The sequence below is a fragment of the Palaemon carinicauda genome, chromosome 7, assembly GCF_036898095.1.
Source record: "Palaemon carinicauda isolate YSFRI2023 chromosome 7, ASM3689809v2, whole genome shotgun sequence".
Taxonomy (NCBI): domain Eukaryota; kingdom Metazoa; phylum Arthropoda; class Malacostraca; order Decapoda; family Palaemonidae; genus Palaemon; species Palaemon carinicauda.
Genome location: NC_090731.1, coordinates 129,345,448 through 129,369,231, shown reverse-complemented (window position 1 = coordinate 129,369,231; position 23,784 = coordinate 129,345,448). Strand labels below are relative to the sequence as shown.

The 23,784-nt window shown below is 36.8% G+C and overlaps 1 protein-coding gene across 1 annotated transcript in view; it reads right to left on the bottom strand.

The window, feature by feature from the left end:
• Positions 1–4,172: 4,172 nt before the first annotated feature.
• Positions 4,173–23,784, bottom strand: part of pit (pitchoune) — a 56,712-nt gene continuing 37,100 nt past the window's right edge. Inside the window, exons 7-12 of the mRNA XM_068376861.1 lie at positions 21,945–22,085; positions 21,312–21,472; positions 11,184–11,335; positions 10,446–10,614; positions 8,344–8,475; positions 4,173–4,371 (exon numbers count right to left, since the gene is read on the bottom strand). Coding sequence (XP_068232962.1) covers positions 4,213–4,371; positions 8,344–8,475; positions 10,446–10,614; positions 11,184–11,335; positions 21,312–21,472; positions 21,945–22,085 — 914 coding nt within the window. The 3' untranslated portion in view covers positions 4,173–4,212. The remainder of the gene's footprint in view (positions 4,372–8,343; positions 8,476–10,445; positions 10,615–11,183; positions 11,336–21,311; positions 21,473–21,944; positions 22,086–23,784) is intronic.

Below are 23,784 nucleotides of genomic sequence, written 5' to 3'. Positions count from 1 at the left end.
AGTTATAGAGCTTCCTGCAAGTTTGCCTGTGGAATTGTCATTCATCAAGCAAAAACAGCATGAAAAAAAAAAAATGATCCACCAAGATTCAGGATGTAGAAAGGGGAGTCGGTATAAAAATGTGGCCAAAGTCAAGTGAGGGTTGCCCAACCTAGTAGGTGGGCGTGACCAACCCTCTTCCTGAAACTACATTATGGTTACCTCGTTAAAATGCTTTACGGCTGTTCCATCTTCGTTGATGTCATGCTCTAATCTATTAAGGACGATGGTTTGTATTTGTTTAGAAACAAAGGTTACAGCCTGATTTTGGCAAGGATGTACATTCATTGCACTGACACAGCGAGGGAAGGTTATCTAAACCAGATTTAATCGCAAAAAATCAAGGAGGAACTAGAATATGATGGCCAGATCTTGGGGTTGTATACAGAGCACGTGTGAAATGATTGAGAGTAATATGTTCATTCTTATGCAGATACTAACCATCGTCATTATGTGGGTTTACTTCAAATTCATTTAGTTACGACCAGAATTAAAAACTATCCCACCCACGTTCCACTCATCTGATCGTCATAGCAGATAGACATGTTTACAATCGCTTCCGCACTGTGCTTTTCCTTTTCGCTTTGTAAGAGTAATCATGAATGCTATTCAAGGTAGTATTAGAACTTGGCCTGGTCTTGTGACATCTTCATGAGCAGGATCGAGGTTGATTTCCATCCTGTTGTTATTATTATTATTATTACTTTCTAAGCTACAACCCTACCTGGAAAAATGGGATGCTATAAGCCCAGGAGCCCCAACAGGGAAAATAGCCCAGTGAGGAAAGGAAAGAAGGAAAAATAAAATATTTTAGGAACAGTAACAACATTGAGATATTTCCTATATAAAATATAACAAGAGGAAGAGAAATTAGATAGAATAGTGTGCCTGAGTGTACCCTCAAGCAAGAGAACTCTAACCTAAGGCAGAGGAAAACCATGGTAACAAAGGCTATGGCACTACCCAAGACTAGAGAACAATGTTTTGATTTTGGAGTGTCCTCGAAGAGCTGCTTACCATAGCTAAAGTCTCTCTTCTACCCATACTAAGAGGAAAATAGCCACTGAACAATTGCAGTACAGTAGTCAACCCCTTGGGTGAAGAATTGTTTGGTAATATCAGTGTTGTCAGGAGTATGAGGACAGGGGAGAATCTGTAAAGAAAAGGCCAGACTAATTTGGTGCATGGGTAGGCAAAGGGAAAGTAAACCATAACCAGAGCGAGTGATCTAATGTACTACTGTCTGGCCAGTCAAAGAACTCCATAACTCGAGCGATAGTATCTCATCGGGTGGCTGGTGCCCTGGCCAACCTACTACCTAAGTTGTCGAGGTAAGCACTGTACCCTATCGCCTTCCCCTACCAATAGATCCGGATATTGTCAATCTAACTCCTGGAGTCTCGAGCAACACACACACACTTCCCTTCCACCTTCATATGACAAGAAATGCAGAACATGGAGGTAGCTTCTATGTTAACTTTCCAGGCTTGATCACTGGTCAAGAGTAGTCTCTCTTACAATAACAGAAGACCGAGAAAAAGTTCTTTAGTTTATTCTCTACCAGACTGCTTCCATTTTTGGGGAAGTGTGTCCTCAAAAGGAGGGACGCAGTAATATCATAATTCACGAAACAGGACTCCAAGAGATGCTCTCTTCCTCAAAAATTCAAACAACTGATAACCATTATTCTCCCCCCCCCCTCACACACACAAGTGGCAGCTGCAGTGAAGTGCAAAAAGCCCAGTCGCACTTTCTTGTGAAGGACTGGTCTCTCAGATTCCCAGGTCCTCAGCAGGTACATGAGCCTTTGCCTTTCAAGCAGTCTCAACAAAGTTTATTATTACCAGAGCCAGACTACGCTAAAACATCCAAGAGACATAGACTTTTTTTTTTGCCAGAGGGCATTTCTCCAGACAAAAGAGCAGAGGCAGTTGAGGGTCCCATTAGGGAGGGCAGGTCCACCAACTTACCACCAGTAGGGGGATACCTACAAAGTCAATGGAAAAAGTGACAGTTCTGGACGGATCTCTGGGGGTCTATTAGTGCTTTGCTCAAGTTATTATTACGTACTATTCACAAGCTGTCGCCCTCCTCTGACTCCGATGATCCTCTCATTTTTATTCAAGAGGATCGATGAAAGACCTACTACTAGAACTGGAAGTATCTCAGATTGCCAAGGATGCCATAGAGGAGGTTTTAGTCAGGCCTCCAGGCTTTTTAAGCAACTTGTTCCAGGTAGAAAAGTTGACAGGGTTGGAGACCTGTCATAGACCTTTCCTGCTTCAACCAGTTTGTGCTCCAAATGAGGTTCAAGATGGAAACCCCAAGCATAGTTCTTCAGGCCATCAGAAAGAATTTCCTGTTGACCACAGACCTGAAATATATGTGCTTTTAGATTCCTCTTCACCACACCTTAAGAAAATAATCAAGATTCCTTTTCAGAAACAAGATTTACCAGTTCAAGGTGCTGTGCTTCAGCCTATCCACAAGCCCACAGGAGTTCACTATCCTAGTTTCCCTGGCCTTCACTTGAGCTCATACCATGGGTATTATACCCAAGGTACTTGAACGACTGGCTTCTCCAAGCAGAACCAAGATCATGGCTCATACATCATAGGGATGATCTCGATTTTTGTGAACTGGAGATACATCTAAATCTAGAGAAGTCCAACCTCATCCCTCAGCAATGCCTTTGTTACCTGGACATGATATTGACTCGGCCGCCTAAGCAAAAGTGTCTGTCTTTAGACATACTGTAGTTCAAAGGTTCAGACAAGTAGCAGCACTTTTTCTCTAAAAGTACTCTCTCTTCCAGCGCACTCCTGTCAGAAACTTCTCGGTCACCTTGCCTCTCTTGAAAAGTGAGTTTCCTTCAGGAGGCTGCACCTTCGCTCAATGCAATGGACACTGAAGAGCCAGTGGTCTCAAATATCGGATTCCCCATCGGCTTTTGTGAAGATCCTTCAAACAGTGAGAACATGTTCTCATTGTTCAGCCACCACAAGAGATGTTATCTCTTGTGGTGGCTAAAAGAAAAGAACCTGTTAGCCTGAACACCTCTACAGAGTTCTCCTTTTCACACATACTTCTCGTCAAGGATAGGGAGCTCGTCTATGGAAAGAACAGATTTCAGAGATATGGTCATAAGAGGACAAGATGACCACGGAGGCAGCAGCAGTAGGGGATTCAGCGTTAAAAAGCTTCATCTGTGGAGGATAACGGGGGAGGGTGGGCTGTGGCACCCTAGCAGTACCAGCCAAACTTGGTTGAGTCCCTTGTCAGGCTGGGAGGAACGTAGAGAGGAGAGGTCCCCTTTTTTGTTTCACTTGTTTGATGTCGGCTACCCCCCAAAATTGGGGGAAGTGCCTTGGTAGATGTATGTATGTGAGTATGAAAGGAAAATGAGTTTTTCTTTTTGTGTGGACTTTTCCTCAATTAAGAGTAGCTGCATTGAAGTAACACCTATACAGGAGAGACCCTTATTCATGTGGTAATTTATTTTAAAATAAAACCTCTACTTTGCTCTGGTCATGTTATCCTTGTGGGGGTAATGAATCTGTCACTTTTTTTAATCTGGTTGAAGGGTTGGACAGATGCCTGCCTGCTGCAGGGGATTTCCTTCCACCAGAAGGAAGACTCCCCATATAAATCAAAGCTTTGTATTTGTATGGGATCAAACTACAAATTTCAAAGATAATTCAATTACTTTATCTAGCTATAGAATCCATCTTCATTTTAATGTCCCGCATCAGCCACCCTGCTATTCTTAACCATGAGATTACTTGAGCTGTTTTACTGAATCGGCCGTTCTTTCCCAGCGTGGGTGGGATTGTTGGTAACCATACAATGCTAACAGAATTCCACAACTTTATAAATTCTGGTCATAACTAAAATGACTGAAGTAAATCCATATACAGTAAATGACTCAGGTTTCTATAGCTAAGAAAAATACAAACTATCCTAAAATTTTGTAGTAGTGTATCTTCATTTTTAATTATTCTAAGGTTGTAAAGCTTGTGCTTTTGAATAATAATCATGATTCACAGGCAAGATTATTTACTGTAAAACGACTACTATATAACAAAAACTCATATAATGCAAAGATTATTGTAAAGGAAACATAAATTTAGTGATGAAATGCCTAAGTTTATTTATAGTAAATTCTCAACACAATCAGGTTCTTTCCACTTCTTTCCTGTAAATTTTTGTGCGGTTTATTTTCTTATTGTCCATGCCGGGATAGTTTCGATACCCTCTACGTACAGTTTTCTTTCCTGAGAAGGCTCCAATATCTACGAAAGGTGGGACTTCAAAGCCGAAACACTTTGCAGTCTGAAATTAAATTTTTAAAGAGGGCTTTAACATACGTTGCACCATAATTAATATCTATAATACACTATTACACCAAGTTCATTTTACTTATAATATACTCCTTATTCTCTGGGGGGTATTATTCTAATATCCTTCATTAAAGAGGAGATTAATATTGGCAAATTTTATTATTTGTGGGAAGAACCAGAATATATTTAGTATATCACTTTTTCAGCTATACCTCCAATTATAATGCTTCTGGAACATTTAAATAACCTACCATGTGACAGTTTTAATAGCTTCCATGCTAGTTCTAATTTAATTAAAAGATAAAAATGGTGGTTGGTCTTGTCTAGGAGTGTTAGTGTGGACAAAGCTATCCAGCACTGAAGAGCAAATGTGAGGAACGTAGATAGCTGGGCTTTTTTTCACAAGCATCAACCAAAAATGGGGATTAGTGATGTCAGTGTTCCTCTCTCACCAAATATGTATTCAGAAAACAACAAAACTGAACCATATAAAGTCGCTAAACAACCTTGTCAAGAATTAACGGATATCAGAACATAAATATGCACTTCCTGAAGCTGGATCAATGAGAGAGAGGACTTTCAGATATGGATTTAAACTCAATTGAATTGAAAACTTTGTTCTATAAAGAATTAAAGCAACATTATTTAGTACTGTGGTTCTATGGGACAATAGCATGCTGAAATCTGAATAATACCACTAGTCTACGTCTGGTATTTGACAGTTCAACCAGATTTGAATTGCAACTTTTAAACCCTATAGATTCAGAATAATTACTAAAATACAGTCAAATTAAATTGTAATAATAAAATCTATTTCAATACTCTGCTGAAGTTCACTTGGCTTCCTCATCGAAGCTTGTTTGTATCGGCGTCTATAATTAACAATTCAGGTTCCTTCTCTCCCTCGCTCCAATTACCTCAATCCCCTAGGATTGTATGTTAACTAAACCAAGTATGGGTGTTAAGGTAAAACAGGAGGTTTTCCAATAGCAAATGATCTGAACCCTTTCAATACACAAAGGTCTGTTATAACTGGAGGTTTTCCAATAGCAACAAATTTGGACAAATCCGCAATAATACCCGATGAGGATAAATCTAATCTAGGATGCATGAAGATTGTACTAAATACTGACCTATAGCCCTAGATAGCTGAAATAGTTTCTCATTAAAATGGAAATACAAAAATTTCACTCTTGTCCAAACTTGTTCAAGACACCGTAACAAGAACGGGTAATCCTAAAATGGCATGCAAAAACTCTCCATATTCTTGTTGAAGGAGTTGACAAATGTCTCCATTCAGCTTTCTCTGGACTCAAAACGGATGGTGCTTGCTGCTTATCTGAGAGGCAAGGATGTTCAATTTCCCAGGGATGGATCAAGGTAATGGGAATATTCCCTGCAGTTCTGACCATGACAAGTCTTTCAACTATGATGAACAACAAATTCGACCTGGTGCTCCTGCTTCCAAATTTATGTAAAGGCTGGAATCCCTGTCAGGTGAAAATAATCTATGGTATCCCCTCATCACTCCTTGGATGCATCGGTGAAGGAAAGTTAGGGGCCCCTTACCTCCAATGAAATGATGAGGATCATACGATCAGTCCTGAATTGGGTGAATGCAAGATTTCTTCAGACTGGAGAGCTTGTCCCAATGACGGCATAGATGGAACATGAAATCCATCATTTTAAAACACCCCAGGAAAGAAAATTACTTGAGTGAAGCCACAGTTCCTAGGAGCCTCATCCACATGTACCAAAAGAAGTTTCATCTTTGATATTTTCCAACAGATTCAGAATGAACCAAATCCTTTCCAGATGGGAAAAGCCAGAAAAGAAACTGAGGCTATAATCATCATCAAATTCATAATCTGCATTGATCCTCTATATAGAATCTGTATCAGAATCAGGACTCCCAAATGATGTAACAATTGCAGAGCAACAACGCTTCATGGATATGGATCTCTTCTAGAAACAACTTCAAAACACACAGCTGTCCAGCTACAGAAGTACTCTTACACATAGAAGATGCAATCACTCAAGAGATTAGAGCCATCACCCTTGTGAATGTCCAAGAAGCTCTTCTAAAAACAAAACAGGCATTTGAATGGATAAACATTTGTACCTTCTACAAACTGAAGAACCTTCTCAAATGAGGATGTAGAAATAGTCATTCATTAGATCAATTGTAAACATCCAATCTCCTTCCCTTACTGTTACCAGGACTGTCAAGTTTCCATTGAAAACTTGGTGAAAATTGTACATTATATACGTTTGAAATTGATAGATCGAGAAATGGCTTCTAACCCCCTGTGGTACCAGAAACAGTCAGTTGTAAAAAGGTAACAAGGCTTTCACAGAAACTTTGCAATATCTAATTCCAAAATGTAGGATTTGACAGGATTGCTGTATTAACTTAGAAATGGAATAGGATCTGCATACCGAGGGGGTTGAAGCACAGATGAATCAAATACCCCTCTATCGCTACTGATAGAACCCACAGCTCCAAATGACCGATAAAAATAAGCTACCTTCCCCCCTTGGGATTTCCTGGGCTAGTCTATCAGAGCAACGAACCCTACTGGAATCCATATATGTTCTTCTGCCTGCTCCAAGCCAGACATTTTGGAAGGATTCCCAATCTGGTCTTTTATCTCAGAATCCAATAGTCTATTACAAGGTTCAGGACTGTGGAAGGGCAAGGATTTCGCACCAAAAGAATTTGAATTAAACTAAAAGATTGAAGCTTGTGAGGAACCATTCAACTCTATAATGTGCTGTATACTATCAGAAACCTTACCAAAGATACATAAGAACCACTGGGAAAAATATTATGAGAAGCTGGTCTAGGGTTCAAATCTGGACAGGTTAGGCTACGAACACTGCCACCGCCAGAAGGAATGCTAACCCTCTCAGTCTCAGACTGCACGAATAAAGCAACTTTTTCCAGAAACACTAAAAACTGAGATATAAACTTTACTAAGAATCTTAAAACAGTTTCTATAGGCCTGTACACTAGCATTTGTATTGCTGCCAAAATTCACTATCCTAGTATTCTATGTTTTTTTTTATTTTTTAAGAGACCATATCACAAACCTCTTTAGATACTAGCCTACCATATCCTTCCATATGATTGCTGTACCTGGTATATAAGCACACTGTAAATATGTTTTAACTCGCATTGACAACAAACCATGTGAACACTTAGCACACAAACATCTTAAAACCAGTAGAAGATATGCCCAAATATGCTAGAGCTAACTACCAAATGAAAAAAAAAAAATAGAATACTGTACTCAAAACAGGAAATCAGTTGGAGGAAATGATGCATACTGTTGATGGTGAATAGTTATATGAATACTGCTAGCGTACCCACATCTTGTTTAGTTGCCACTCAACATCACGTACACTACTATAGTATCCTAGAGGGTTTGAGGCAATTGAAGAGAGGTAGAATAGGAACTTTAATTTCTTAATGATAGATGCTGATGTGAATGATTTTCGAAGAGGAAACCATGTGAACCGCAGATGAGGTACAATCAAATAAGGGTTTATTATATCAACCCTGATATTCATAATAAAGAATGAAGTCTACAAAATATATGCCAATAACTTGCTAGTTTTGAAGGTCGTTCATGTGTGGCAGAGGTAAAAGACAGGATAAAGTCCTAGAGAATGAACATATACATTAATGATCAGTGCCCAAGGTCCCTCTCCCTCCAAGATAGGACCAGGGATGGCCAGGCTTTGGTAGGCAGTGAGAATGCAGACACTAATAGAAACCATCCAGCTTGAGCGGGCTTGAACTCCTATCCAACAGATTACAAGTGCTGTTAATCTAGTAAATATGATAAGCCTTTCATTTTCTTGTCTGATGAATACCCTAGCACATCCAAGGTCATACCTTCTAGGGCCCTTTCTTAATCCCAAATTATATCTTGTAGCATTGGTAATGAATATTTCTTACCTTCTTTAAATCAAGAGTCTCAATCCTAAAGATGTCCTTGTGTTGATGGGAGTCATAAGCACGAACATACCCCTTAAAGGCCTCTTTTCCACTTGCATTAAGGAAGTAATTCTTACTCATCAGTTTCTCCAACTGAAAAAAATAAAATTATTCCACACTAATTAACTACAAATTTAATTGTTTTATTTTTAATTACCTCAAGTACTCTACTCTGTTGCATAATAAAAATGGATGATTTATTTTGATTGTTCACTTTTTGACCACATTCATATAAACCAGAGCAAGACTATAGGCATTTCAAACAACTATCCATTTGAATAGCAGATCCATGTGAAACAGCTAATATCATATACTGTATTGTTAATTTTCAAAATGCATAGAAGTAACATAAGGATATATAATCAAAACTTTTTTTAAACACGGAATGACAAGTCTGATAATGGTAGGATTGGATTGGACCAATGAATTTGGACAACAAGGCCAATGGGAGAAAGGAATTGGGAGCATGGATATTGCTACAGGCTGAAAGGTAAATGCAGCTAGGGCCAAAAGGATGTTGCAAAGAGCTTTAAGTAATGCCAAAAGTGCCCTGTTTGAGGTATACTAATAGCACTACCCCACCATATGTAGTGATAGTGGAAGTAATGCGATCCAAAAATGATTGAAAACATGACAAATATGTTAATTTTCCTGATGTTATATCCAAATTCTATTAACAGTAAACTAAATGAATGCCTATGAGAGTAAAACTAAACTGAAATAATGGCCATGCTTCATGAACCTTTAAGCTTATACTAAAAATATGGCTTAAATCAGTAGAATTTAAATGAATATTTCTAAAATGACACAGCCAAGACCTTACCATTCAATCGTTTGCAATTTGCAAAAATTTGTTTTCGTGGTAAGGGCTTGGCATTCCAAAGCAATATTTAAAGGTAAATTATTTATTCACTATAAAGAAGAGACATTCATATAAGGGACAAAAAACAAAAACAGTATTACACAAGGCTTTAAACATTCACTTATGTAACATTATCAGTCTCAACTTACCCTATGCTGATATATAACTGGGTATGCTATGCTCTATTTGGTGTTACATAACTCAATGTCTATCCAGTTAAGGAGGATTTATAACATATAATTGTGAGGGCACCTTAACTGAGAATACAATAAAAATACCAAGATACATAAAGTCAATTACAGTATAGTGTACTAAGTTATACTGTATGACAGCGGAGATTAATGCCATCAAATAACTGAATTTTCTTACCTTAAGTAATAAGGTTTTTTCCTTTCTATTTGGTTTTATATAGCTGAATAATACAACGTTTATCTTTTCACTCAAGGCAGAAATATACAATTTTTTCTTGGTTATATAAGGAAATGGGTTTCTCAAACTATTGTTAAGGGTGTAACAATTGTTCCCATTTTTCACCATTCACGAGTGTCTATTACCTAATTCCATAAACGGCAATGTCTAACTATATTTGACCTCATAAACTGGGTTTCGATGAAATCCTCTAATAAAAACATATTGTTATACAATCTATAATGCAATTATTATATCCGAAAAGCATGAACATTCCCTGAGACTGGACACAGCTTTTCAAGTCAATCATCATCATAACAGGAATATACATAAATCTAAAGTTTCTAAATGAAAGCATAAGTGGTGGAAAGAAGGATTCCAGAATTTTTATCAAGTCTGAAAAATTTGGAGACAACATTTATTTAGAGGGAGATAAATATGAATATGAATCAACAAAATAAGTGAAAGAAGTCCGATATAAAATCTGGAATATCCTGATCCATAGAAAATCAAATAAGGACACTCCTGGTCTCTCTATCCTTCAATGTAATAATCCACTCAGTAAATTTTCTTGTACTTTCAAAATATATTAAAAAATTTACATTCATTTTAAAACATATACCGACAAATTTTGATCTATTGTTATTTCCTACTAGAGCAAAAGGTTTATTTTTTCAATATAACAGCACAGAATTGTTGGAGGTAAAGTACACTACATGTATACCCTTTTATTCTAACAAATAGTTACTTTAACATTTCTTATACAACATAAATATTGATAAATATACTGTACCTGGGGCTGAATGTTTGCAACTTTGCTCCAAGTTATATCCATACAGTCCACATTGACTTTGTGAGCTTTGAGGTATGTGATGAATCCAATTTCTTCTTCCCTAATAAAGAGGAGAGCATTGCCTTTGCCACCAGCACGAGCAGTTCTTCCTACGCGATGAATATATTCCCTGAAATTATTAGAATTTTTTTTTCATATTTCATTACTGATTCACAGCTGATAATTTTGCTTAGGCTAATGGCTTCTTCATGGAAAAATATATAACTACAAAAATAATTAAACTATTTTAAACATCAATATCATGTCAACTACAAAAATAATTAAACTATTTTAAACATCAATAATCATGTCGCTATTAATCATCTGACAAAATCATTGCCTGAAACACAAGCAAAATCCTAACATACAATTCTTATAAAATTATTATAGTTAACCTAGTCACAAAGACCTAAAACTAATTATACTAAGTCCTAAGTCAAAACCTCGACATACTCGAGGGTAAATGTAATTCCATGACTCACGTATTTACGTAATCAAACATTCTTTAGTATATAGTAAATAAATCCTAAAAGTATATCCTCATCAAAAGAGTAAACTACAGAATTTCATAAAGCAATGGTTGTTTACCTGATGGCAAGGCACATACATGCAATACATGTCTTTAACTCAGAACATAAGAATAGAAATCAATGCGTAAAGTTAGATAATAGAGATAAATTCCCATTATAATTAACTTACTTGGGATCATCTGGGGGATCATACTGGACAATCCAATCTACAGCGGGAATATCCCATCCACGAGCTGCAACGTCAGTGCATAATAATATTCCCGACTCAGCATTACAAAACTGATAGAAATTAGTGGTACGCTTTGTCTGCTTTTGCTTACCCTGAAATATAAATCACAATGTCATTATTAGTATAAGAGTACCATATAGAAGTTGCATTTCCATTACTTATAATGCATATAATTAAACCTATTACTAACTAAAGTGTTAATTTGCCAAAATTTAACTGATTGATTTAAGAAATTGAGAAAAAAAAAAACCATTACTGTACAGTACTTGATCAGAATATAAGTAATATTTAAAGCATCAATGAAAAAAAATTACTGTACAGTACTTTGATCAAGATGTCATATATTAAGCAATTACCTAAATCAATATTTCCAATGATAAATAATGTATTGTTGATCATAGTATTTGTGGGAAAAAAAAAAATATTAAACACCATTGGGAGGTGCTATATACAGATAAAAGATATTAATAGCAGAATCATACAAAGAGGTTGTTGAAATGCAAAAGGTTCGAAGGGTAATTGGAGAGGTGAGAACTCAAAATGCCTGCACATTTTAACATTGTTATGACTAGAAACGAAGCAAAAAAACATCAATTTTTTAAAAGATTATCAATCATATATTGCTGATGTTTGGTAACTTGAATGTGTCTCAGACAATGTTGTCTAACAGACGGAAAAAGATCAATAGTTCCTACATGCTCCACCTGGATTTACAGGAAAGAACCATTAGTCATATTAACTATTTGTGTTGGAATGCAAAAGCAGCAAGATTCCAGGAGCTGGGAGGATTAGTCTGGATTTATAAAGTTGGACCATACGACCCAGAACTGGGAAGCCATCCAGCACCCTAATGTAACTGGGAGAAGACCCCAGGTTGCACTATGAAGTAAAAGTCAAGAGGTTGGATTGCAAGATGGAAGAAAGGACGCATGGATAGAACGATAGTTGAAGGATAAAAAGGGAGTGCTTTAGCTAAGGACCGAAAGGATGCTGTTAGACCGGACTTCCAAGTAATACCTAGAGTGCACTGCTTGACTGTACTAGTCCCCAGTGAGAGGGGTGAAATCCCATACCAATTAATAGATCTATATGAAAACTAGTTTTCTTTGATCATAACTCCATCAGCCACACATTGTATTATTCAAGATATAATTTATGGGTGGTTTAGAATTTGAATCCCCAGGAGAGTAAGTAAGAGTCTAGAGATCAAGGCTCAGGTAATTCAGAGCTATTTTTAAATAGTAAAAATCCCAAAGAACAAGGCAATTTTCCATTAATGTAAATATAGAATATAAACATACAATTTCTGTGAGCTACAGATGCAAATTACTTTGAGAGATAAGTCTCTTGGTGGTATGAATGAAAATCTAGAAGAATTAGAAGAGGATAATGATCCCACATCCCTCATTGCACTTAAAAGTTGGCCTGCAGTGAGTATCAGTTTTATCTCATACAAGGCCCCCACTTTTGGCAAAATCTTTATCATAATAAACTCTTAACCGTTTCTACCAAATTGGAATTTTAGTAAAAAAATTCATTATTTCTACACTTACCTCAGGTTCATATGGCTTCCCACTTAAAGCAAGCTACTTGATGTCTACCCTAAAATTTTCCTCACTCCCATTGTATCATAGGTATTACAGGTAGTAGGTTGGCCAGGGCACCAGCCGCCCATTGAAATACTACTGCTAGAGAGGTATGGGGTCTTTTGACTGACCAGACAGTACTACATTGGATCCTCCTCTCTGGTTACGGTTCCTTTTCCCTTTGCCTACACACACACTGAATAGTCTGGCCTATTCTTTACAAATCCTCCTCTGTCCTCATACACCTGACAGCACAGATTACCAAACAATTCTTCTTCACTTAAGGGGTTACTGCACTGTAATTGTTCAGTGGCTACTTTCCTCTTGGTAAGGGTAGAAGAGACTCTTTAGCTATGGTAAGCAGCTCTTCTAGGAGTAGGACACTCCAAAATCAAACCATTGTTTTCTAGTCTTGGGTAGTGCCATAGCCTCTGTACCATGGTTTTCCACTGTCTTGGGTTAGAGTTCTCCTGCTTGAAGGTACACTTGAGCACACTATTCTATCTTATTTCTCTTCCTCTTGTTTTGTTAAGTTTTTTTTATAGTTTATATTGGAGATATTTATTTTAATGTTGTTATTCTTCTTAAAATATTTTATTTTCTTCTCTTCCTTTCCTCACTGGGCTATTTTCCCTGTTGGGGCCCTTAGAAGTATAGCATCCTGCTTTTCCAACTAGGGTTGTAGCTTAGCAAGTAATAATAATATTAATAATAATAATAATAATACTGAGCTTATATGTAAGTATCATGCAATGAACAGGGCTTCAGTACATTATTTTAGTATGCAAAGTAAAAACGTATTCAACAACTTTTTCACATCAGTAATCAATGGGGAGGTGGGGAAAATATGGCGAGTACAGAAATATCTTTTTTATTATTAACATTTAGTTTAATTTTATAAATTTCAACCAAAATTCATATAGCTGCCTATGAACGAGGAAGGTAAGTGTGGGAAAGAGACTAATCAAACCAAATACCCAACCCTAAACACCATCCAGCCGAAGCTTCCTTCCAATATAAAGAAGCTTAATGGTACAGACTGAAAGTTAGAAGGCCTAAATAAAAATTAAAAATTAAATAATAGCCATAAGAGCCTATAAACCGATATAAATTACCCCAAAATATAAACCCCAAATACAATTTACAATAGAGCATCACCTGCAGCTACCATAGGACCTAATAACCAGTAACTATTATAAGAAAACCAGGCTTCCCTTAAATAGTGGTCAGCAAAAACAGATTTGGTATGCCACTGACTGTCTCTAAAGCTAAAACCCTTCCCAAAGAAAGATTCCTTTAGAAATCAAGGGAAGCAGCAGTACTCCTAATAACAGAAATCTGAATCTTCAAGTCGCTTACCTGACAGAATACTGGTGAACTTCAATCACTAAACATTTAAAAAAGGACATGGCATTCTTGGAGAGAGGATGCCCGGTCACAAACCCCATAAAACAAATGAGAAAGCTATTTTCTAATGCTCTCAACCTTGCCTAAATAAAACTTAACCATACGAAAAATCCATCCTTTGCACAACCCACGTTCCTCCCTATTGAGGAAGGGGGAAAAAATGTTGAGTATTTTTCGGCTTAAATCATTCTTTACCCAAAAGCTAGGCAAGAAAGAGAAAATAATTTCATTAACAGCAAAACCCACATTCTTTGAAAGGTGAGTATAGAAATAATAAATTTTGTTATGAAAATGTAATTTTTTATCTTTTTACTAGTAAAATACAGATTTCTGTATTTAAGAATACAGTAATCTCTGATGTTCTAAAGATATATGAGGCAAGCCTCCAAATAATTCTCAGCAGCTCAGTGATGAATGGCCTTCTCAGCCTCAAAGCATACAAAAAACCAAGGTCTTTGCTGTAAGAAGAGTTCTTCCAAAGGTTCAAAACTTGAGACTTTTTAAATTTTACAACAACTCATCCAAATCCCTATAAAGAGATCTGACAACTGGAGGTTTCTCAAAAGCAAAAGACCTATAACCTAAATCCCTTAACCTCCTTGACATGCTGGCATTCAATGAATATCAAAACATGCCTGGTACAATTCTCTATGATGTAACCGATACATCATTTATCAATATAAACCATGTGGAAGTTAAAATCACTCGTATGGCCTCCCTAAGAGTACAACACATGGTCGTGCATCACACCTAAGAATTCTTCAGCCAATCAACAAAGACTTTGGGATTCTAGCCTTTATTCCTGATTGTGTAACGGCCATTCTAGCTTCAAGAGTAGCTATCCTTACATCTCACCCCACCATCAACTGAAACACGTGCAATTCTAATATCTATTCATGATTATGTAAGGGCTATTTAAGTAGATTTCTATGATTGTATACATAATCAAATAACACAGGAAGCATTAGCTTAAGCGAGACGTAGCCATGTCGCTCTCCCCCTCACGATGCTATCCAATTTGTTAAAAGCTATTGTTTGGTCAAATTCCATCACAAAATTATATCTAAAATCACAACAAATTATCTTCAAACTATAAATAAATAGTACCTGAAAATGTCTCAATCCATATAAATCTCCCCTTATTTTTTCATACAGTCCAAATTTCTACATCTTTTACTTTCATTTCACAGATCTTAGGAAATTTCCTCAATAATGGTAATGCTAATCACATTTGTAACCCTAATAGCTGTAAACACAATGAGGGAGGACAAATTAATTTTTTCTTACTTCATTCCTTATTTTCTCAACTATCATTTCTACAAAATATAATTTTCATGCCTTGGCTATATAACATATTTTATATTAGTATTGTCCATTGTTTATGTACATAGAAGTTAACCTACAGTAATTATTTCAATTTACTGACATTCTATGCAGTATTTGACATGCAAGAGTGCATTTATGACACGGACAGCTGTAAACACAGCGACACACAAGTTTTATTTTTTCTTATTTCATTTCCTAGTTTCTCAACTATCTATACAAATTATTATTTTCATGTTCTCATATATAATATATCTCATTTTAGTATTGTCCCTCATTTTTGCGAGAAGTTAGCCAACTGTACAGTCACTATAGCCTATTTTTTTTAGCGGTACATATTTGCACCGACTCACAGAGGTGCTCTTTTAGCTCGGAAAGGTTTCTAATACCTGATTGGTCGGAACTATTTTTGTCTGAACACCTTCATTGTTCTCAAACAATTACCAAGTAATGTGAATTAAAACTTATTTACTAACCTATATTTCTCCATCAGATATATGTTTTGTCAATAAACAATGTGAAAGAATAAATATATTATAAAGTATCATCATGGTGAGTCTAAATTTGATAACACAATCCACTGAAGTCAACGACAGCAGCTTATTTTCGGATGCACGCTTTGTAATTTTGTTACTTTTCACATATTTTAACACAAACTGGGATAAATTACACTCATCCTAAGTTAAACATGTTATTAAAAACTTACTTTGAATACCAGAATTTACCAAAAACATAGAAGTAATCAAACATCACAAATTATTAGTAATTTGTATTTTTCCTAACATACTTACCGAGAACCACTTTCATAGGAGTTACCTGGAACCTCCTCTCAAACGACCAGAGTTTTGTGTAGTTTACCCTACTCCCATTTTCTATAATGATAGGCCTAGCGGAGGAATACGTGCCCTGAGGGCAATACCAAGCCAGGCCACATGTTTCCCAGGTCATAGGCTTCAGTAAGTTTTATGTAAGTAACAATACTAAAGCTCAGTGAGGCACATGGGGGAAGGATGGGGGGTCATAACTCGAAAGTGTTTCTCGGTAAGTATATGTTAGGAAAAATACAAATTACTAATAATTTGTGATTTGTTCCAACACAGAGACTTACCTCGAAACACTTTCATAGGAGACTTACACTTTAGGAGGCGGGAGTGCCTCCCTGACAAGGACCCCAACACATGGAAAGTAGGATAAACTACACAAAGAGCCCATTAATTGTGCATATAGTACTCACCCTACAAAATTCCTTGATGTGCTTGATGAATTTGAACAAAACTTGATGTGCCGGTCTACTGGTAAATACCTCCACAGACGATGGACAGTACGAGAAAAAGATAAGGGGAAATAATAGATAAGAACGCTTGTGTCTAAAGAGTTTGTAATCAGCGGTTGAACCTGGGGCTTGAGCCGTTAAATTGGTTGGAGCGCTGAGATGACTGGCCTGATCGAAAAACCATCCAATGACTTTCTCGTACAATCCTTGAGGTAGTGAGCGGTGAACGTCGACTGATTAGACCAAGTCCCCGCTCTAAGTACCTGAGCAACAGACATGTTCTAGGCCTATCATTATAGAAAATGGGAGTACGGTAAACTACACAAAACTCTGGTCGTTTGAGAGGAGGTTCCAGGTACCTCCTATGAAAGTGTTTCGCGGTAAGTCTCTGTGTTGGAACAAACGATATTTGTGAAAACTTATGGGGAGGTAAAAGAACAGCCTGCAGCGGCCTGACGGGAAAACACTCCCTTCCGACTGTCATAGACGCAGTTTTTTTTTTCGTAATATAGTTCGGCCTATTCCTTTCAGTTTAAATAGTCTTGCATTGTCTCACTTCGTAATATTTTGCTTGGTATTTTCCCAGATTCCTGCTCCTCACCTAATATCTATCTATTTTCCCCGATATCCCTTCTTTCATATATGGGATATCCGCACTACGATTCCTTATGTTTTATAACTTAGATGACCGCGGAGGTAGCAGCAGTAGGGGATTCAGCATTATGAAGCTTCATCTGTGGTGGATAAAGTGGGAGGGTGGGCTGTGACACCCTAGCAGTACCAACTGAACTCGGTTGAGTCCCTTGTTAGGCTGGGAGGAACGTAGAGAGTAGAGGTCCCCTTTTTGTTTTTGTTTCTTTGTTGATGTCGGCTAACCCCCAAAATTGGGGGAAGTGCCATGGTATATGTATGTATGTATATATGTTAGTAAGTATGTAAATAATAATTACAACATAAATTAAATGCTGTGTAGCAAGTGTAGCCTATTCTGTAAACCTGCTCAGTAGCTCACATTATATCAAATGAAATTACGCATAGTATTTTTTTTTATTCCCGCCTCTACACTATTTTAATGAGACTAGCACACGCTTCCCTTCAAGCCAACACTTTCCACAGAGGTTAAGAAATAAGGAATCGTAGTGCCGATATCCCATATATGAAAAAAGTGATATCGGGGAAAATAGATAGATATTAGGCGGAGATCAGGAATGTGGGAAAATACCAAGCAAAATATTACGAAGAGAGACAATGCAAGACTATTTAAACTGAAAGGAATAGGCCGAACTATATTGCGACAAAAAAAAAAAAATGCGTCTATGACAGTCAGAAGGGAGTGTTTTCCCACCAGGCCGCTGCAGGCTGTTCTTTTACCTCCCCATAAGTTTTCACAAATATCAGATTTTATCAATTTTATGTATTTGGTAAATTCTGGTATTCAGAGAAAGTTTATAATAACATGTTTAACTTAAGATGAGTGTGATTTATCCTAGTTTGTATTAAAATATGTGAAAAATTACAAAATTACAAAGCGTGCATCTGAAAATAAGCTGCTGACGTTGACTCCAGCTGATTGTGTTATTATATTTAGACTTACCATGACGATACTTTATAATATATTTATTCTTTCACATTGTTTATTGACAAAACATATATCTGATGGAGAAATATAGGTTAAAAAATAAGTTTCGGTTCACATTACTTGGTAATTATTTGAGAACAATGAAGGTGTTCAGACAAAAATACTTCCGACCAATCAGGTATCAGGAACCTTTCCGAGCTAAAAGGGCACCCACGTGAGTCGGAAAATAGACTATAGATCCATTTATTGACATTCCACGCAGTATTTACCATGTAAGAGTGAATTGCATATTTCCTATTTCCAAGTGCCTTTAATATCAAAATCCAGAATTATCCAGTTCATAATGTTACACATAAGGTCGGGCAATAGAAGAACGAAAGAACGTATTTGTCTAATTAACTAAATTTATATTAAGTCCATCTCATGAACCACCTTTCTTTACACAGATTCAGTGCTTTACAGTACTATTATTTAGAGCAAAATAATAGTGCTTTACAGTACTATTATTTAGAGCAAAATAATATAACAAAACAAATTTCTGAAATCTTTTTTTATAACAACTTAGCAATGAAAAGAAATAATTTTCATGTTGAGTAAAATATGATAGAAAATAAAGCAAACTTTTGAAAAATGTATTCCGTAATCAGTAGTAAAACAAATAAACATGGAATTGTAGGTTATCATAATGTATGTATGTATATCCATTAGTGACAAATCTTGTATGCAGTTACTGCAGTTTCCTCATATAAAACAGGAAATGCAAAAACTGCACAATATTATCCAAAATTGTCCTAGGCACCATAACATTCTTGGCCCTGCAAATCATTGGGAGACTACCTTATGGACAAGTTAAATAATCTGCAGCCCTATAAAACCTTATTTCTCTGGGAATACAGTAGAAAAAAGTATCGATGTGGTTAGATGAAATATGTGGAGGAGGCTTTAGTGAAAGGCCTCCTAAACTGCTTTCCGAAAAGATTCGTCTAGGATCACTGACACAGCACAAGGGGCATTAAACATTTCCATGAAAAGAGAAAACTGAGTATTGAGTACATCACTACAAACTTCAGAGTACAATAATAGCCTGAGTAGTATAAGCCCCATCTCATCCTAAATCTACTATTCTAGTCTTATCTGAACGCTGCCCTAAATTAAAACAACTTTCCTTTTACGTTTAGAGTCCTTCTCACAAAGTCTAACATATTCTTCAATAAGAGGGAATGTAAGCTATGACATTCAGAACATCCAAGATCTAAAGCAAATGGTTGTCCAAGAAACATGACACATGTTCAAAATTCTTGTACTGGCAGAAGGAAACCACACTCTAGATGGCAACCAGACACTGTATGTCCAGATACAGGTGTTATCAATGAATAGGTCCAGGGCAGAAACAGCTGGAAACTGGAAAAATATTTAGCAAGAAACTACTACAGAACCATATGACACCATACAAAATCCAACTGCTTGCACAGATAGAAGGAAAAGTCAACTAAGATGGAACACATCTCTATGTTGGTGTTTATTTCAAGAACATGGCTTTTAAGGAGTGTATTCCAAAATGTTTGTATTTTTGTATTGAACTAGAGACAGACATGTACCTATAGGTTAGCTTGTGGATGTAGTCAGGTCCATAATGAGGTCTTTGAGGTGCTGTCAAAAACCAAAGGGTGGTCAGGCAAAGAGGAATCTGAGAAGATCTGGTCGACATGAACCTCCGGAGACATTAAAAAAATGTGGTGCCCTCAGGATACCATGAACATCAACAAAGTGAAGTGAAAAATTTCTTTTATCGGGGCTACGAAGGATGTTTACCCAACAACCCAATACAGCCTAGGTAGAAAGTGCAAGGGGAAGGAAATACAACTTGTTGAACTGACTGGAAGTGACAGTTCTCAGATCCACAGAGCTGATTGTCAACACATTCTAGTGACAAACTAGTAATATCCAACATGACAGCTCCAGAGATTGCGTTGACCCTTGTAAGGCACCATGGCACTGATCACTGACATCCACAAAGGAACACTCCAACTGCGGGTTCTCTGCTTCTAGTGGTAGTAGGCCAAGATCTGGTATTTTTAAAGGAAAAGAATCCTTAGCACCCTCATCCCTCACAAGGGTTGAGGGCTCAGCTGACTGCTCAGGAGATCTACTCCCAAAAATAGTGTTCTAGCATCACCCTGGATGTTGCAAAGGATATAGCTGGAATACTCTTGGCCTTCAGTTTCCTTCTTACAGAATAAACCTGCCACTAAACAGGAGGCCACAATCTGCACTTGACACATGGGGATGATTGCAAACAATCATTTCACCTTCAAGATGTACAGCGTAAATCTACGGCTGATTTAGCCATAAGCTCATTGCAGCATCCACCCTTTACCCCATAATTACAAAAGTAATGCTTCACTTTCATAATTAACATGAAGCCAACAATCAAGCATTCAAACTAGAAAGAAATAGAAAAAGATCAAAGTCTTAGATAGGATGCAACAGAGTGTTTGTACTCAATCTGGTCAAAGACAAAATTTAGGTGTTTTTGACAAAGTGGGTACGGCTACTAATCTGCACTAGCCACCCGTCATCAATTACCTTGTAAACTAATCCTGCAGCCTTCCATCTCCACTAAGGACATTCCATATTCTAAAGAATGAATAGTTTGTATATGTGTAGGATCAAAACTGCATATAAAATTTTGAAGTCAGACAGAAAGAGCCTGTGCCCCGAGATTAAAGCTATTGTTTCTTGGGCCAACTACCAAAGGTATATATTGTACTATAACTAAAGAAACCAAATAAATAAATGTTACAATATACATAGGAAATAAGACAGACTAGTTGTACAATTAGAAATGAAAGGCCTTCTTTAAATTCAAAATAAAACTTTGGAAGTGTATTTTTACTCACATGGATGTATAAAACTGGAACATCAATATAATTCAGAAGTTCATAGTAGAATTTCACTGCCATGCAAGAACTGAAGAACACCATAACCTTCTTCTTTCTGTTCTTTTTCAAAAACGTATAAAGTACCAAGAATCTTTTATCAGCTGGACACACAAGATAAGCTGAAATGGAATAAAAAATAATGACAAAGTTGCATAATATCAAAGCCTGAAATTTATAAAAATATTTCATCACTAATACTTATACTGTATTACTACTTTTAAAACCGAGTAGTAGTAGTAGTTGGAAAATTAGAAATTGGTGTGGTTCACCTACTAAAAGTTAATATGCTTTTTCAGCTAGCAATCTGATACCCATTATTCATCATCATTAATGCATTTATCAGGGTTTTTTTCCTTTACAAGGTTAAACGTGAGAGAGTTCTGTTGGCCCTCTTCTGCCTTTTGAACATTCTATGTTTGAAATTCCATCTGGTCTAGGGATTCTACTACAACTATGGCTTATATTGTTAGATTACTAGAAGAGCAATTCCTTTTTGAATACATGAAAAAGGTCATGTTTGCATATAGTAAAATACATAAATAATTGATTTTTCAAGCACTGACAAAATTGCTGGTATTGTGTAAACCTTACCTTGATCAAGGCCTTCTACTGTTGCTTGAAGTTTATCAGAATCTACATCTACTTCCATTGGCTCTGTGTTTAGTGCCAATCTAGCTAGTTCATTTGTCTTGTTATCTTTAGTTGCACTAAAGAGCATTGTTTGTCTGCGTCCTGAAAATAAATTTTGGTTACATCATATTATATATGAAAAAGAACAAATATCTAACCTTCTTTGTTACCATAATATATTGCAAAAAAATCATATCTACTACTTTACAATTATTATTGTTCAAGGCAACAAGCACTACCAAATCTTTGATGTTCAGGTTAAGATGCAGTGAAGGTTGGATCATCTATTCTTAACTGCTTGGAAAACCTAGTTCCTCACATTTCAAAAACAGTTCCCTTCCAAAAATTAATGTTATCTAGAACCAATCCCAAGCTGTTTGTAATAGAAAATTGGCCCATCTTAGCCCAATGAACTCCCTCTAAGATAACTAGACAGCTTTGGATAGTGGAGTAACAGGGTGGAAGCTTAATTTCTCCCATAAGGCTTAACAGTTTCCTACATTTGAGTATTCATTCCTGAAGCCTTGATAGTCTCTAGTCTCTGACTATTCATATCTTAGGTTTTGAGTCTCATGCATTTGAGTGCTTATCATAGCTATAGGGCTTGTCGGTCAACTGCATCTGTGAGTGCTCATCTAACGAGGCTAAAGTCTTCTGCTTCTGAGTGTTCATTTCATAAGGTTGGAAAGTCTCTTGAATCCAAGTGTTCCTCCCATAAGTTTTAATTATCTATCATATCAGTGTGTGTGCATTCCATAAGATTTGACTGTCTCCTGCATCAGAGTATTCCATCCTGTAAGACTTGACAGTTTCCTGCATCTGCCCTTGAAAGAATTTATCCCATACAGGTTAAGTCTCTTGCACTGAGAGTGTGCAACCCCTTAGGTCTTATCAGTGAAATCTCAATTTGCTGCTGATGATGCTTTGTGCAATCTAAAGACCAGACACCTGAGTGTCAGCAACTCTTCCTTAGCACTGGCAGAACCAAGAAAGATGTGTCTAGAACAAAATATCTTTCAGACTTTGTGAATTGATCCGTAATGTATGCACCTCAACTGCTTAGAGGGTTAAGGTACCAACTAGTACCGAAACTCGACAAGTCAGGGGCTAGGGCCCACTCTTGCCATCAAGAGGAATCTTGCTGACAGTCAGGTATTGAAGGTTAGGGTGTGTATGCCCAGACCAATTATTCTACGGAATCATAGTCATCTCTTGCCATATCGCAGTTTACCTATCGCTCCCTTAGAACATCGCGAATTTATAAAAATTTGTAAATCTATATCGGGGGTTTCTGAGGGCAGATAAGTTTGATATCTTCTATATTCTTATTTTTTTTATTATAAAAGCCATTTTGGGCTTAAAAAAAATAATAAAATAAATTAAAGCCATACCACATACTGTATACTGATGTAACACTTGCTATCTCGCACCTTGTGCGAGCACCAATTTTCACTCATAAAATATGATGTAATCAAGTACAGTCTCTTTTGTATTATTCGAGGTAACTTTTTTAAACCAAATTATAACTAGAGCTGCACTCAGTAGAATGCAGAACTCTGCCATGGCAGCTTATTTCTCAACCTTTTGCTCAACCTAGACCTTTGACCTAAAACTGGATTTTTGCTTGACCTTGACCTTAACATGTGTTAATTGGCATGGATTTTCATACACTCAAATATGAACCAAGTTTGAAGTCTGTGGCAAGGATGTCCAAACTTATGACAGATTGTGTGATCTGGAAATTTTGCTCTTATGTGACCTTGACCTTTGACCTTCCAAAAGTCAATCATTTCCAGCTCTT